The sequence below is a fragment of the Stegostoma tigrinum genome, chromosome 33 (assembly GCF_030684315.1).
Source record: "Stegostoma tigrinum isolate sSteTig4 chromosome 33, sSteTig4.hap1, whole genome shotgun sequence".
NCBI lineage: Eukaryota > Metazoa > Chordata > Chondrichthyes > Orectolobiformes > Stegostomatidae > Stegostoma > Stegostoma tigrinum.
Window position 1 is genome coordinate 28229401 of NC_081386.1, and position 18107 is coordinate 28247507.

The 18107-nt window shown below is 41.8% G+C and overlaps 1 protein-coding gene across 1 annotated transcript in view; it reads left to right on the forward strand.

Moving 5' to 3' along the window:
- Positions 1–18107, forward strand: part of LOC125467172 (A-kinase anchor protein 13-like) — a 335592-nt gene that overhangs the window by 53467 nt on the left and 264018 nt on the right. Inside the window, exon 4 of the mRNA XM_048562633.2 lies at positions 15903–16199. Within this exon, the coding sequence (XP_048418590.2) occupies positions 15903–16199 (297 nt within the window). The remainder of the gene's footprint in view (positions 1–15902; positions 16200–18107) is intronic.

Here is an 18107-nt window from a genome sequence, read left to right on the forward strand (position 1 = left end):
ATTTCTATTTTAAAGGCTGGTCTTCACTGAGATCATCATAAACATTATCAAATGAATAATCATCAGAGAGTTCCTGTGTTCCTGATGATGTCAGCTTTTGATGAGCTGTAAGCTTCATTCTCATTTATTTTCCTAACAAGGAGCCTCTCCTCCTTCCTGTTAATCCAGTTGCCTGCTCAATTATGGCTGTTTGTCCCTGGTGTTCTCTATTTTTAGCTTCTTAGAAAATTCTGCCTGCCTAATTTGAAGGAAAAGGGATAGGTATAGTTCTTCATTATACCTGTTACTCAGTTTTAGTCTTTAACAGGTACTGCTTTGAAGTACCTTGCCCAGAATAGCTGTTCTGTCATGCAGCCTGGAAAATCTTGAAGCCCTTCTGTTATATAAAAGTAATGCTTAGCTTTGATCGTGTTTTGTTTTAACAGCAGAAGTATGCAAAATCTGAAGCTAAGAAAGGACAATTAATCCATCCAATCACTCTATCCAATGCCTATAGATGCTTTAAGAAGACTTACATTTTCTTTAACAACTCCTTTTGCAATGTGGGGACTTTCCAACATCCTTTTATAGCTGATGACGTACTTCTGAAATACAGTCGCTGTTGTAACATAGGCAGCATTCTACTCTTTAATAATTACACATGCTCTCTGACTGTTAACCAGTTTCACTCGAACATTTTTACCCTCTACCACTTGCAAAGGAAAAGCAATATTACTCCATAACCCTCAATGCTTCTTTCTTAAAAGATACTGGTCCAGCTTCATTAGAGCCTGCACTTTGTATCTTTGACACCGAATTGATACAATTCGGTAAGATGTAGGCAAAATGACATTTTTGCGAATCCTGGAAAGTGGATTGTCTGTAGGTCCCCTATAGACACAAATGGGGGAATGGATGATAGGGGACAAAGAAAAAGCTGAGAAACTAAATACACACTTTGGTTCTGTCTTCACAAAAGAAGACACAAATCAGATACCAGAAGTGTTGGAGAATGCTAAATTAGTGGGAGGGACAAATTGCAGGAGATCAATTTTAGTAGAGAAATGGTGGTGGTAAATTGATGGGATTCAAGGCCAATAAATCTCCAGGGCCTGATGATCTACATCCCAAAGTACTTAAGGAGGTGGCTTAGAAATAGTGAATGCATTGGTGGTCATCTTCCAGGATGCTGTAGAGTCTGGAATAGTCCCTGCAGATTGGAGGAAAGCTAATGTCACTCCAGTGTTCAAAAAGGGAGGTAGAAAGAAAATAGGGAATTATAGACCAGTAAACCTGACATTGGTAGTGGGGAAAATTCTCAAATCTCAATTATCAAGGATTTTATAGTGGAGCATGTAGAAAATAATGGCAGGATCAGACAGTCGGCATATGGATTTATGAAGGGGAAATTATACTTGACAAATCTGTTAGAATTCTTTGAAGATGTAACAAATAAAGCTGACCAGGGGAGCCAGTTGATGTTGTGTATTTGGACTTTCAGAAAGCATGTGACAAAATCCCACATCAGAGATTAATGTGCAAGATTAAAGTGCGTGGGATTGGGGGAAGTGTATTGAGATGGACAGAAAACTGTTTGGCAGAGAGGAAACCAAGAGTGGGAATTAATGGGTCCTTTTCAAATTGACAGGCAGTAACAAGTGGGGTGCCACAGGGATTGGTGCTGGGACCCCAGCTATTCACAATATGTATTAATGATTTGGAAGGGAACAAAATGTAATATCTCAAAGTTTGCAGATGATACCAAGTTGTGTGGGAGATTGAACAATGACAAGGATGCAGAGATCCTTCAGCATGATCTGGACAGGTTTGGTGAATGGGCAAGTCAATGGCAGATGCGGTACAATATGGATAAATGTGAGGTTATTCTCTTTCGGAAGTAAAAACAAGAAGGCAGATTACCACCTGAATGACTGACTGTAAATTGGGAGCGGGGAGTGTGCAGTTGGGATCTGGGTGTCCTTGTGGACCAGTCGCTGAAGGTAAGCATGCAGGAGCAGCAGGTGGGTAAAGAAGGCAGATTGGTATGTTAACCTTCATTGCAAGAGGTTTTGAGTACAGGAGCAGGGACATGTTGCTGCAATTGTACGGGGCCTTGGTGAGACCACACCTGGTATATTGTCCACAGTTCCTTTTTTGAGGAAGGATGCTGTTGCTCTCAGGGGAGTGCAGCGAGGCTTTACCAGGCTGATTCTGGGGTTGGCAGGTCTGACGTATGAAGAGAGATTGACTGACTAGGATTATTTTTGCTGGAGTTCAGACTAATGAGGGTAGATCACATAGAGACTTTGAAAATTCTAACAGGACCAGACAAGGTAGATGCAGGGAGGATGTTCCTGATTCTGTGTGTCCAGCATAAGGGGGTCACAGTCTGAAGATTTGGAGTAGACCGTTTAGGACTGAGGTGAGGTGACATTTCTTCACATGAAGAGTTGTGAGCCTGTGGAATTCATTACCACAGGAAGTAGTTGATATCAAAGCATTGAATGTATTCAAGAGTTGGCTAGATTTCGCACTTGGAACAAATGGGCTCAAAGGTGATGAGAAGAAAGCAGGATTAGGCTGTTGAGCTGATCAGCCATAATTGTGATGAGCAGAGGAGCAGGCTCAAAAGGCCAAATGGCCGCCTCCTGTTTCTGTCTTCTATGTTTCTATGTTTGTCATTGCATAATTGTTCATCTGCTCCTGTCTATTCAAGGCCATCTTCCCTTAAATATCCATTAGTGCCTTATTTGAGCAGTGTTTTTATCTTGTGTGTTTACGTGGAGCTACAGAATTTGACTGGCTTGCTGAATTCAGATATTTGGATGACAATGTATGTTTTCCATTGTAAGCGAACTCATCTGGTGCCTCAGCCACAGTGTGCCCAGAGTGAGAGTCTTGGCAAATTGTTCATTCATGAAGCTAGGAGGACGGAGCCCCACCTTGCCTTTCCTTGGTGTCAACATACATGCATTCCAGTGGGAACCTCTGGATAATAGAAAATGAAAATTCAATTCTTTAGTTCTCATTTGCCAAGATGTACTGAGGGTATTAACACCCTACTCCACAAAAAAAAGCAATTTGGAAAGCTGTGTGGCACAGACTTGGGACTGATTCTGGAAATTCAGTTTTCTCAATGTTCCCACTTTCTGCATAGAGAGCTGATGCCCAGGTTCCTAACTAGACAGCCTCTGCTCTGTGCAATCAATATTAACTTTTTTAAAATGAAGTTCTATTTCTACTACAGATTATTTACCTTTATTTTTAATCCCCAGTGCGTTACCTCATATTATCAAAAACGAAGTGCTGGGAGGAGGGAATTCAGTCCCCCCCAAAAAAAGATAAATTCACAGAACGATGAGGATAAATGTGTTTTGAATATCGCTAAAACCTCCAGGGGTCCGTTAGCTCAGTTGGTAGCTGGTTTGTGAAACAGTGATGCTGACAGCATGGGTTCAATTGCCATACTAGCTGAGGTCACCATGGCAATCCCACCTTCTCAACCTCAACCTTCGCACGAGATGTATTTACCCTCAGATTAAACCATTGCTAGTTATCTTTCTCTCTCTTGGAGAAAGCAACCTTCTGTCACTATGGCAGCTTTACCTTTACATTTTAAAACTCCAGGAACTGAACAACTAAGTTATTTCATTTTTTTAATAGCCATTAATGGGATGTGGCCAGCATTTATTGATCATCCCTAGTTGCCCTCGAAGGTGGTGTGATGAGCTGCCTTCTTGAATCACGGAAGCCCTTGTGCTGTAAGTTCTGAGTTTTGTCATTTTGACCCAGTGGCATTGAAGAAACAGCAATACAAGTGGCTTGGAGGGGACAGTGGTGTTCCAGGTTTCTGATGCCCTTGTCCTTCTAGGTGGTGAGTCATTGGTCCAGAAAATGCTGTCTAAGTCGTCTTGTTGTCTTCTTGCTGTCTTGGTGAATTTTCTGTGGTGTATCATCATTAATAGGCTACAGAAAAGCTAAATGGCAATTACAGTTTACACCACCAGTTCCCAAAGGTAATGTGACTGTTAGGACCACGAGCCACAATTTCAGCAGGAACATATTTTGATTGTATTTGTGAAGAAATATGAAGTGGCCAATATTTGCTGTATTTAATGGTTCAAGTACCTTATCATCTCTTTTGTATCATGAACCTTCATTTGAAAAAAAACCTACAAAGATATATTAAACCATACGTAGGTTCAAAAATGAAAAAGAGTAGTTACTTTGCAATGTGTTTGTAATAATAGAGTCTATCTAGCAGCTTACAAACAAAGTAGCTATATTTGTTTTTGAGGTTTCTCAATGTATGACCTGACAAAAAGTAACTTTGTGATGTGCTGAGAACAGCATAGTTTGATGTGGAGGTGCCGGTATTGGACTGGTGTGGACAAAATGAGAAGTCACGTGGAACCAGGCTACAGTCCAACAGCTTTATATGAAATCCTAAGGTTTCACAGTGCTGCTCCTTTGTCAGTTGAGATACCTTCACCCAATGAAGGAGCATTCCTCTGGGAGCTTGTGAATTCTGACTTTGGTCTGTTTTGATTGTGGCAGGCATGCAATGCATCTCGTAGCTTGTTAATGAAATTGCTATATTTGTTTCTGAGAATCTTAAATATGTGACCTGACATTAGATTTGATGCATGTATGTCTCTGGACCTGAATTGTAAATGGAAAAGTGGTGTAGATTTTGGGCAGATATTGGTATCTTAAATTGCTACTCAAAAAAAGTGGGAATTTATCAGTGGACATTTTATTGGAAAAATAACCACCTTTACAAGTCCCTATTTAAATGCAACAGAAAGTTGCTTTATCAGATCTACTGGGAGGTTTTCCCAAAGGCACAAGGCATTAGTGAGATGTCTCCCAAAAGTTCAATGAGGAACTCAAATCTCAACATGTTCTCCTGTTTCACTCTTGTATGTAAACTATTATACAGCTGCTGCTGCTCAGTTACCAGCGGAATGAGGGAGAATGAAGCAATGAAATTTTGAACTCTGAAGTTATATTCCAGCCGTCAGCGTGTTTTCTTTGCAGTGTTATCTCTGCTGCTGCTCTTAAGTGGATCTGCAGGATGTTTTCATAGTGTGGCGGTTTGTGGAGAGCAGCACTACAGCCAATGTGTTTCTGCCTTTTATATTTTTGGCAAGAGCAGAATTGAATCTGGCAGCAGGTCTCAAAAGCCACAAAAAAAATCGCTGTCCATCAGCTTTGGAACAAGAGAAGGCATCGTGTTTGTTAATATTTGAGGTCGTGAGGAAACTTGGTGCTGGAGTTTTTCGATGAAAAGCCAACCTAATGTCACATTTGAAGAAGTGGCAGGTGGTGACGGTTTACATCCCGCTATCATCCAACATTTTATCAGGTGATGGATCCGTTAGGTTGTGGGAGAGCGATCAAAGCTTAACTCCGAAAGGATCAGCATTCAAATACTCCATGCAAAGCTTTGGGTCTAAGCCCATGAGTTTGAGAATTGTATGAATGAATGAATGAACTATTGTCGCACCAATCCAGGAAGATACCGCGAAAAGTATTCTCATGCCACATTTCCGGCACCGTTTGAGGTACAAAAGAAGAAAAAGAAATTACTTAAGAGTTCATCTTCATTGGCCAGGGACCCAAACGTTGCTTCAGGACTTCTACACGTCCCCGTTCCAGGCCCACCACAGCCAGGAGTCCATGCTCTGCCATCACTCTAATTGTAATGTACTGCTAAAGTTCATGGAATTGCCTTTGGATTAAAGACCCTTACAATATTCTGTCTTGAAATTATTAATGCATTTTTGGGGGAAGAATGGAAAGAGGCAATATAAGCCGGGCGGTATAATTTTAAGGTGTAGGAATGAAGACTTAGGTGATTTGTACGAATCTTTGAAGTTGGCAGGGCAAGTTAATCAGTTTGTTAAATAAAGCATTGCCTTTATTGATTGATAGCTGGAGTACAAAAGCAAAGAAGTTGCATCTACCCTTTTATAAATCATTAGTTATGTCTCAGCTGGAGTATTGTGCCCTATTCATGATAAAGCACTTGCGGTTTGGCAAGCCCTTGGAGAGAATGCAGCAAAGATTATGCTGATAGACACCAGAGGTGAAGGGCTGTTGTTAATTGGAAAGTCTAAAGAAGCTAGGACTTTTCTCAGTGCAGTGGAGATTAAGGGCAGATTTGCTACAGGTGCTCAGAATTATGAGCGTGCTTGAGTAAATAAGTAGAAGTTGTTTCACTAACAATCAGACTTTTTTTTAATTCATTCATGCGATGTGGGCATCACCAGCAAGGACAGTGTTTGTAGCCCATCCCTAATTGCCTTTTAGAAGGTGGTGATGGACAATTGAATAACATGCAGTTAGCAATAGATTAGATTAGATTCCCGACAGTGTGGAAACAAGCCCTTCGGCCCAACAAGTCCACACCATCCCTTGAAGCATCCCACCCAGACCCATCCCCCATACCCCCCACACCTCTGAACACTATGGGCAATTTAGCATGGCCAATCCACCTGGCCTGCACATCTTTGGACTGTGGGAGGAAACCGGAGGAAACCCACGCAGACACGGGGAGAATGTGCAAACTCCACACAGACAGTTGCCCGAGGCTGGAATTGAACCCAGGTCCCTGGCACTGAGGCTGCAGTGCTAACCACTGAGCCACCCTGCTGCCCCTTTTTTATAACAGTTGGTAGTCATGGGATTTGAATCCACCCCACTTCAGGATCAGGAACTTCAGCCCAGTGCCTTAGACCTCTCAGCCACTGTACCAGCCGAGATCTAGGATTTTGACCGAACCACAGTGAAGGACCAGTAATATAGTGTGGCTTGTCGGGGAAGAATCGGTGATACAGTTCCATGTTAAGGTATCTTGTGGCTTGTCATGGAGCGTGCATGTAGTGGTTTGTCCATCCACCTGTTGCACTCGACGTTCTATTGTTGGAGGTAGTCTGTTTTGAAAAGTGTTATCAGAGGAGACAAAGACTGAAGATGAATGGCCAAAGCAGTGCAGGTGGTGTGTGAAGAAATTATTTTAAATTATTAGTTATGGCTTGGAACACACTGGCTGGTGGAATCGTATTGAGCAGTAACTCGGAAAGCGGTAATGATAGGGCCATGAGAAAGAGGGACAGTTTGGAAATTTACATCATGAGCACAGTGCGCACACTAGCTGTCCATGTGCTGCATATTCAACTACTGTGGAAAGGAATGGCCAGGAGGATTGTTGTGGGGAGGGGGGGTGTGTGCTGTGGAGGCATTGGTTTGTGTTGAGATTCTGTCTGTCGCAAGTACACAGATCGCATGCTGTGTTTTCAGATGTGTTTACAGCACGGTCGAACATAAAGTTAATTTTCTGGTGCACGATTTAACTTTATTTTTGATGTGTGATGACATGAGCCTTACCACCACATTTGGTTGCAATTCATTTGTCTAATTGCACTCTCAGTAGTATGAATGCGCTTCCAACTGAGCATCTGTCCTTTTATTAAGAGCAGTCAGATTAAATTCCCAAAAATTGCAAATACAGAAATTAATAGGTTTCCTTGCACAGCATCTGGCTTATGTGGGCGTAACAAACAGGAGCTGCATTAATTAGTGCAAGAGATTCAATGCTGAAAGATTCAAAGTCTTTTGGAAGAAGGTTATGCGCTTATATTCACCTTTTTTCTTGTTTTAACCTAGAGGTTGATTTGGCAAATGAAAGCCTGATACTCAGCCAGAATAGCCATCTAGTTATCAAATGGAACATCGGTGCTGGTCTTGCAGGAAAGCAGGAGGCAAGGATGTGTAGAAAATTCTTTAAAGAAATTGCAAGTATGAGCTCACAAATAGTAGCTGAGGTGAATCACTTATTTGTTCATTGGATGTGGGCATTGCTGGCTGGGCCAACATTTATTGGTGACTGATTTACCCTTGAGAAAGTACAGGTAAAATGCCTTATTTAACCACAGCAGTCCATGTGATGTAGTTACTTCCTCAATGCTATTTGGGAGGGAATTCCAGGACATTGACGATGAAGGAACAGTGGTATAGGTCGAAGTCAACATGGTTGTTAGCTTGGAATGGAGCTTGCAAATACTTGCAAAATACTTAAGGGTAAAAGCATTTCCCCATTTGGGGAGATCAGAAGTCAGTGGTGAGGTGACGCAATTTAAAAATGAAGGGAATGCCACTTGGGGCCTGGATAAGGAGAAGTTATTTTTTAATAAATATGTTGTGAACCTGTGGAACTCTGAGCTTCACAGCCTTCTGACATTAGTCTTTGAGGATGTTTAATGTAGAGATCAATACATTTCTGATTCCTAATGGCTTGCATGGATATGGGGATGGGGTGGGTAAAAGGTATTGAAGCATTGCTTGATGGGCTGAATGGCCTACTTCTGTTCCTGTGTTGCTGGTCATATGCACCTCCCATCTTTGAGCTATCCTGTAATTTAACATCCATAAGCAAACACTGAATTGAGCACGTTTTGCTGCTTGACACTGAGGTCAGTGAAGTTGGAAGATCAAATCCATGAAAAATCTTGGTAGATTGCTGAAAGAAGTTTAAATTCTTTAAGCCAGAGAGCTAAGTCAGAGTAAAAAAAGTAAAGCGAATAACTGTGTAAGTTAAAACAAGCTTCAGCCTGTGTGGAATATGAAATGAACAGTCAGTAGCCTGAACAAAAGTACGAGTAATGTTTAACAGAAAGTCACGACAGAATAGTGGATGGAATTTCTCTCTTTTAATGTGGGACGTGTGTGTTGGGGGAGGGGGTGACTAATGTGCCACCCTCCCCTCTGAGAAACCTGTTGCAACAGCTCTTGCTTCAAACCATCAGTAGCTGCTCATCAGAGACTGCAGTGGCCTTGATCTAGGTTCGACAGTCAGGGAGGGAGAAGTACACAAGGCCTCCTCTGACAAAAGTGAAATGAAGATACTTTGAAGATTTTGAGTTTGCTGCCTAATTGATTTCAGAAGCAGAAATCATGCAAAATTTATTGGTAATTTTTGCTAGCAATCTCTCTTTTTTTCTAACAGATTTAAATAAAGGCTTTTGAGGCAGCTCAGTGGTTAGCACTGCTGCTTCTCAGCGCCAGGGACCTAGGTTCGATTCTACCCTTGGGTGCCTGTCTGTGTGGAGCTTGAACATTCTCCCAGTGTCTGCATGGGTTTCCTCCAGGTGTTCCAGTTTCGTCTCACAGACCAAAGATGTGCAGGTTAGGTGGATTGGCAGTGGGAAATGCGGAGTTACAGGGGTGGGGTAGTGGAATGCTCTTTGGAGTGTTGGTGTAGATTTGATGGGCCGAGTGGCCTGCTCCCACACTGGAGGGATTCTATGATTCTCTTGTAACTTGTAAGAACCAAACCAGAAGATTTGCTTTCTTCAGTATTTGTAACTGAATCAAGAGTTTATAAATTTAATCACAGTATAGCTAAAAGTAGTGATCGTGAGGGTTCGAATGTTTGCATTTGTATAGCACCTGTGTCAATGCATGTGACGTGATGGAGCAGTTTTGCCCTGTGTCAGGATAGCTTTCAGTTCCTGTGTCTTCTGGATCAAGGTGCACTGCAGCCTAATTGCAGCTAAAATGATGCAGAACATGACAGATCAATAATCCTTATCCCTAAAGGGAATTGCAAGTGAAATTTTTGCACGAGCATAAGTAGATTACAGAATGTTTTGCTTTGAGTGGTTTCTGAGGCAGAGAATGTTGCATCATTTAAAAGGGAACTGGTTAATGTGAAGGAAATAACCGGAGACAGGGAAATGGGATTCAAGTCGATACTTTCTTGATTAAGAAATGCCTCAAGTGGGATGATAAGAAAGCACCCCCTTCAGTGCTGTAGGCTGTGAGATTCGATATGATTTAGGCACCACCACCTGGAGCTAGTTTATACCATTTTTCTAAACTTTAGTTGAGTGCTGCTATTACTAAGTAATATTGTATGGAATGTGCTAGCACACGCATTGTGTAGGTCCATGAGGATTGTTGTACTACTGACATTTTGTAATAGGAGTCATTCTTCTGACTTTGCTCTGACTTCTAAATTCAAAGCTTAACGATTGGAGATGGGGGGGGGGGTTGTTTAAACATATCCTCGCATGTACTTTGGGAAATGGGTGGGTTTAGCAGCTGCTAATTGTACATACAGGCGGTTCTCCTATAACACAATAGTTGCATTCTTGCGTCCCCTCGCACAATAGAAAATTGCCATAAATCGCGTTATAGGGAAATTGTTATAGAAAATCGCTGTACCTGCACAGCAGAAAGTTCATGTTGTCCAAACAGCGTCCTCTATCTATCAGTTGCGTAACAGCCAATTCGCGTTAACAAAACGCACCTTACAGCAGAACTACCTGTACTGTTTGGTTTTGCTCCGAGTTAAGATTAATGGCGATGGGGAAGATTCAGTATTTAAAGGGACAGACAGCTGTTTCTGCAATCGCACACGTGACCACAGGATGGTGGGCTGTCTGCCTGGTTCAAAGGTCAAAAGGTCTCTACCCAGCCATGGTGAGCTCTTAGGAGGGAGCAATCAGAAACAAAATTCGAGACAAAATAGTTGGAGAGAAACTATTAAAATGTGAGGAAGCTCTCTGATGGGTCTAGGCCCGAAACGTCAGCTTTTGTGCTCCTGAGATGCTGCTTGGCCTGCTGTGTTCATCCAGCCTCACATTTTATTATCGTGGAATTCTCCAGCATCTGCAGTTCCCATTATCTCTGGAGAGAAACTCTTCCTGTTATTTGAAGGGTTAGCAATCCAAGGACACCAATTTAAGGTGTTTGTCAAAAGAGCTAAAGGTGACATGAGGGAAATCTTTTTTCTGATGCGATGTGGATAGGATTTTGAATGCACTGTGTGTGTGTGTGGTGGAAGCAGATTCAGTCTTGGTTTCCAAAAAGAGTTAAGATAAGAAAATCTTTCTTAATTGTAAGCACTGGAAGTGAGAAGATTTACAGGGCTATTAGGAAAGTGGGATTGTAGGAGCAGTTGCTGCAGAGAGCAGGTATGGCCACACAGTGCTGAGTGGCCTTCTGGGCACTGATCATTCAAAGATTTATAATGGAAGCTAAAAACAGGTGGGACGTAAAATTGACATATGACCCAAACCCACTCATTTTCTGCCATATGGAATAGGTTAAAGTTGACCCATGGTTAGTTTAATCTGTTGAATGTAATAGCAAATATCCAAGGCTTTACACAGTGAATAACTTTGTTTTCAAGGGACAGGTGCTTTTTTTAAGCAGCATGTGTTATCATAATGTGAATGAATATACCTGTTGCTAGCCAAGTGCACAAGGTCAACACGAAAACTCTTGTCAACTGTGGCCATTTGATTTAACTGCAGTTTTCAGCCTGTACTTTGTGCTGTACTTCCCACCTCACTCCCCATTTTAACTTCCAGACCACTTCAAAGGAAGAGCATGCTATCTTTATAAGGGAATTTGTAGATCATAGTGACAGAAATGGCATTATTAGACCAAAAAGGGCAAAGAATTTTTTTTAAAATAGAGAGCATTATCATGATTAAGTGCATCATCTGATGATTAGCACAATGCAGCTTGAGGGAACTTGCTGCACACAAGTTGGCTGTCACACTTTGTATGTTGCTCGGTAACAGTGCTTCACATGTTTTTAATTGGTTGTCAGGTGGTGTATGGAATGAGCTGCCAGAGGAGCGGTGGAGGCTGGTACAATTGCAACATTTAAAAGGCATCTGGATGGGTGCATGAGTAGAAAAGGCTCGGAGGGATCTGGGCCAAATGCTGGCAGATTGAACTAGATTAATTTAAGATACCTGGTTGGCTTGGATGAGTTAGACTGAAGGTTGTGGTTCCATGCTGTACAACCCTATAACACTATGCTTTGAGACATTGAGAGACTGTGAAGGTTGCTACATAAATGCAGTTCAGTTCAGGTGATAGAGCTTGGTCTTGCTATGTCTTCGTTCGCAGATCGGCCACTATTTTAGCAACCCGAGTCCCCTCAACAACTGCAATTTCTGGCCTCCTCACAACTGATGCATCTCAAGGACCTGCTAAATTGTCTCTCGACTCAAGTGTAACTATAACTCAGAAATTCTAATTTCAGTTTTCTAGTACGAAATAGGTTTGTGGCTCAGAGGCAGTCCGGTGCAGTGATTAATGTGCATTATAATGGTGTCCATTTCAAAGACCATTTGTAAAACCAAAATAAACCAGTTGTACAGTTGCCAGTGTACATAATTATGCTGTAGTTAATGTGATTTTGTTTCAGGCAAATTTCTGATGCCTCTTTATCTTAGTGTCTTTTTTTTAATAAAGGACCTTCATTTGAGAAAAATGCAGCCTTGTTTTAGGGATTACAATTTATATTATTATTTTCTGTCTGTCTTTGAGTCTCTCCTCCCTTGCCCTTTTTAAGAGGCTGTGTTCATCATGCATCATTTTATTGCTGAAACCTGAGCCTGTAACTTGCGTACCTAGCTGTCTAAGCTGGCTGATAGCACAAACCACCCCCCCACCCTCCACAACTGTCTGTTGCACAGAAGGACCTGTTTGTGTTTCTCTGTTCTCTCCCTGTTGGAAAGCAACTCCCCTCTGATTAGGATTCACTTGAATGGCACAGTAGGCTCACTAGAGCGTTGCCTGACATTTCAGTACTTTGAAGATTTAAATTTCGTGTTTTAGTTTAACTCATTCCCACATTTCACTCCACGTGCCTGATGAAGTTGCATCCTTTCTAAATGCTTTCAGTCTGCCACTGCCTGTCTTCGGTACAGTGCCCAAGCATTCAAATGGAAATCTGTGTGGACAGACACTTTGGCCTATGGGTGAAGGAATAGAGCATCATTGCCACCCTTGTCTTGGTTTCACCTTGTGTTCACATGTACATTTATCACTGAATGATAATCAGGTGGACCCCTATCCTATTGTTCCCTTTTGTAAATTGTGATAGCTGTTGCTGTTTGCAGCAACTCCTTCCACATTCGGAGAATCCCTACAGTGTGGAAACAGGCCATTTGGCCCAACAAGTGTACACCACCACTCCAAAGAACGTCCCACTCAGACCCATTCCCCCACCTTTCCCATGTCTAACCCACCTAACCTAAGTGTCCCTGGACACTATATGAGCAATTTAGCATGAACAATCCACCTACTCTGCACATCTTCGGACTGTGGGAGGAGACTGGAACACTGAGGAAACCCACACAGACACAGGATGAATGTGCAAACTCCATATAGACAGTCACCTGAGGATGGAATCGAACCTGGGTCCCTGGTGCTGTGAGGCAGCTGCGTCAACCACTGAGCCACCGTACTGACCTATTCGTAGTTGGGGTTAACTAACTCAGCACAGATTGTTTGGGAACTTCCTTAACTGCCTGACAAAGGTTTATTCAATGAATATCTTACTAAGTTGCCATAGTTCTGTCTGGCTGTAGGGCTGCTATCCCATTTAGAGGGTAATGGGTGCTGTTGGTTTAATCTGAGGGTCTCCACACCTTGGGCAAAGTGAGAGGTTGAAAAGGAAACAGTCCTTCATGGTAATTTCAGCTGGTACCGAAGTAAACCTATTGAACCATTAGAAGAGCAATTAATCTCCCTGTTCTTCAGGTGATTCTTCTGTTAGAAGCTCAGTAGGAACTGGTTCTTCTTTTTAAAACAAGTAATACAGGTAATAAGAAGGCCCAGTTATTGAATAAATTAATGAAGCCACAAGATTCTGCTACTTTAAAACAGATTTTGCTCCTATCGAGGAGTCAAGAAAGCCAACACTAAATACTTCCTTATTCTATACTGTGACATGATGTAAACGTGACCACAATTTGCCTCATAATTCAGACTTAAGCTATAAATTCCATTATGGTAGACTGGAGTAAGACAGGCCTTGTGAATCAGTGATCACAGGGGTGCAAAAGTCTTTCAAATTCTATCTCAACGAAAAATTTGAGATCTTCTCTTACTAGAGCCTAGCCTATGCAGCACACAACGAACCCAAGTTCCATGGGCATGGTATTCACCCCAAATTGGTTTAGATGTGGTAGACCTGCTGATGTTATCTTCAATAACAGATACAATTGTAGGAAGTTGTTGTTGATTTCTGGTCTAGACCCTTCTTTAGTCCTCCCTATTCTGCACCACAGTACTCATCAACTAGAGGAGTTTGCAGTGCAGACTGATGCCAACAGCATGGATTAAATTGCTACACAAGCTGAGGCTACCACAAAGGTCTGCACCCATGTTATTAGCTTTGTGGAGGCTCCAGTTTATTAAGTAGATTACTTTAGATTAGGAAAACAAATTAAAAACAATCATGCAGTTAGAAGATTTCTGTTCTTCAGTTGCCACGATTTCTTTAGAGTGAAGGCACATGAGCAAACAGCTTCCATACCTCAACACACTTCCATACCTCATTTGTTCTCTATCTCATTTGTTCCACACCTCATTTGTCCACTTTCAGCTTTAGTGTTGTTTTGCATCCAAAACAAGACATTAAAGGGGGTGGTGGGTTGTGGGTGTAGTCGTACTGAGTGGCTGAATCCAGTTCATCTCCGGTCGTGGGACTCTGTTAGTGCAACAGCGGGTGTTGAATACATTGAGCATAATCATATCAAATGCTGTGTTCTTGCTAGGTCTCCCTAGTCTGGTTTGTGCTAGCTTGTATGGTAAGCTGTTGATCTGCAGGAAAATAGCTTGCACCTCCAGGTATTTCTCCAGCTTCATATGTCACTTACATTCATCACTTGTTTAACTGACAGACATCTGATGTACTTGGATTGCTTGTTTGTTGTAAGTGACTTTATAATGCTCTACAACATTTCCTTACCCGATCAAGAACTGATGAGTATGGAAGTTACTGGGCGCTGTGGATAATAAATTGGATTCTTATATGGAAATTGTCCTATCATTAATTTGAATCCATTAGATGAAAAATTAATCAAAAATAGAAGGGATAAAATTTGGGAACCATTTTTACCACCAGGAATTTCTGACAACTTGCAAACGCGGACCTTCGCTTTCACTGAATTTTTTTATATTAAATCTTTCGTAGTTAGAATATTTAGAGGAAAGCCTTTTTAAATGTTTGTTGTGTACTCTGAGATGTGTAATATGTTTCCACATGCCTGTGCCAGGATGTGCTAAGATTCGGGGATAGCTGGATCTCCTGTTCAAACACCATTACCTGGATGTGGTAATCAGACCTTTTTGTAACATTTTTCACTTGAACTGGTCAGCTACTGTAATTTTGCTGCTGTGACCATGGGGCATCCAACAGTTGTTGAATTTGACAAATAACATACATTGTGCAGGTCTGTTTGTAATGGGTTGACTGATTATAATGATGCCATGTTTGTACAAATGCATGAATGTGCCTGACATATGCTCTAGTATTATAATGCGCACAAATTCAAAACACACTAAAATAATTTGAGATTTTGAGTTCTTTTTACAACATTCTGGCATCAGTAAAAGTAATCATGAAGCGCTCTGTCATTTAGTGAATCAATTAAATGTCCTTAAAAAAGGAAATCTACCATCCTGACCAGGTCTGGTCTGCACAAGACTGCAGTCCCATGTTAGCATGCTTGATTTTTAAAACGCTTTGTATCAGTTTGGGTTAGGAAATAATATTGGCCTTTTGAGTTTCTTTTAGTTGGCATGGTGTGGCAGTCTCTCGGCCAGACATGGCCTCCTGGTCTTGAAGCGATACCAGAGTGACCTCCCAACCTCATGATCTTTGAGGTGAAGCCTGGCACAGGCAGGAGCCAAGGCCCTATTCATGTTTTTGTTTCAGATATCCAACATTTGCAGTTCGTTCTTTTTTTCAATCCTATTTTCGTGCCTCAGTGTTTCAGCCAGCTGGAGTAAACTAGAAAAGCTCAAGCACTGATCAAAGCTATGAAACATTATTTTAAAAATCATGCCAATTGTATTCTCTATGCTCTTTTTTTTTCTCTTTGCAGCTCACAACTGCTGTGAGACGGTGAAAGTTGTGCTGTGTGCCTCCAAGAAAGGATTTCCCATTTCTGTGCTGGCAGAAGAGAATTTCCAATATGTCCAGGACACTGTGTATGACATGGCACAGTTCTTGGTGAGCAGTGCTGGATCTCAAGAAGCACTCAACGCTATTAGGATATTGGATAACTTTCGCGAATCCTCCGACAATGTGGCATTACTGGATAAAAATCTGACGTTGGAGGTGCAACATCTGCTGCTCCCGGCCACGTGGAATGTGCTGGGTCCAGACCCCACATTACCAGGTAGGGATTGCGTGCTCTTAATAAACCGATTCATTTGTCTCATCAGCTCAACATGGGGACGTTGGTAAAAACTGTTTAGCATCTCTACCCTGTTTCAAGGTTCAGAAAACTCATTAATTCTTTGTAATTTTCCTGCATCCACCTGCTTTAATTTCATACCCCTTTATATCATTAAAACAAGTAACAATAGAGCTTCAATTTAAAATGTGGTGACCCAAATCTGTTGCTTTTGGTGATTAAAAATCCTTACACTTTTTGTCACTTGTTGCCTCCTAGCACCAGGAGCCCAGGTTCAATTCCAGCCCGGATGCCCCTCTGTGTGGGGTTTGCACACGCTCCCTGTGTCTGCAGGGTTTCCTCCTACAACCCAAAGTTATGCAGGTTAGGTAGATTGACCATGCTAAATTGCCCTCATGTGCCCAGGGATGTGCGGGCCAGGTGGACCAACCATGGGAAATGTGGGGTTATAGAGATCAGGTGGTAGGCTGGTTCTGGGTCTCAGTGGGATGCTGTCTGGAGGGTCAGTGTGGATTTGATGAGCCGAATGGCCTTTTTCCGCACTGTAGAGATCAATTCTGTGGTCTCTCTTTTTTGAATGGCCTAGTTATAATGGCTCCTAGCCAGCATCCCATCCCTAGTTCTTTTCTGGAGTGCACATAACTTTAATTTTAAATGCATGGTCCCTTTAAATTTGGTGTAGTCATGCTTGGATGGTCACTTAAAGGGACCGACTTGTAGTTGAGCCACAAGAGAACATTGTAACTTTCGAACAGTTTAGAGGGAAGACTGCTGATGACTCTTACTGTTTGCTGCAACCTTGTGGCTTTACTGTTCCAGACAGGAGGGTGAAGTAATGCAGTTGAAAGGCTTGTCTCCCACATCTGGTACTACAGCCTATCATGTGCCCAGATGGATCAAGAGATTTATAACGTAGACAGCAGGAAATAAATATGAAGATTAAATTACAATCGTCTTTGAAGTTTGTAAATTCAGCAAAATCTATATTTTGATTGCATTTGATGGAGTTTATGTTTATTGGTGCCAGTAGAGTATTGGAAAAAGCTTGTGTTTCATTGCTGTTAATTCATCCATCATTGTTCCTGTGCCATTTACAACAGTAACAAATCTATCCCAGTGCTACACAGCACAAAATCTTCTCATGACACCAGGCCCAAGTTCAAAAAGACAAAGACTCTATATCCCTCTGCACTAATACGAACTAATTTGTGAATGTGATTTTCAATGTGTTGGTGGATCTGTTTTTTTCTGTTACCCTGGGAAAACATCAAGGTGAATCTGTTGTAGACTTTTTTCAGGTTGCTTGAGACTTGTGATCATCTGGACTCTCACAGTACAGGTCTCGGGGCAACCGAAAAAATAAAGTTGGGGTAACTACTAACATCAGTTACCAAGAAAGACAGACAGTTTTTCAGGAAGAGGTTCTGCTGGTTTTTGAGTCTGTTCCTTTACATTTGGAGGTCCCATCAACTCATTGTGGGGTGGACCCATTTAACAGGATGCTTAATCCAGTGTGAAGCAGCTTTTGATTATTGCCTTCACTTTTTCACAGTGTGTGATTTTTCTTTTAACCTGTCACCGTTGCGCTTTCCTGAAAGGTTGCTCAGTGTTTAATGAAATTGGAGGGATATGAGTGAAGTGACCCCTTACTGAAGGTTCAAGGAAGTTATTAACTCTAGGCACATTTAATCAAAAAAATCCTTGTTTTCAGCCGGTCATGGTCTTGTGGATAGACACCAGCAGCCTGTCTCAATCTCTGTGTAAACTGCAGTTCTTTTGAAGCGAGAATTTTATGTGCGAGTCAACAGACCGTGTGTTTGAGATGAATAACTGTTCAATTCTGAGTATTTTCCAGCTACAGTCGTTCTCTCTCTGAATGATTATTCATCT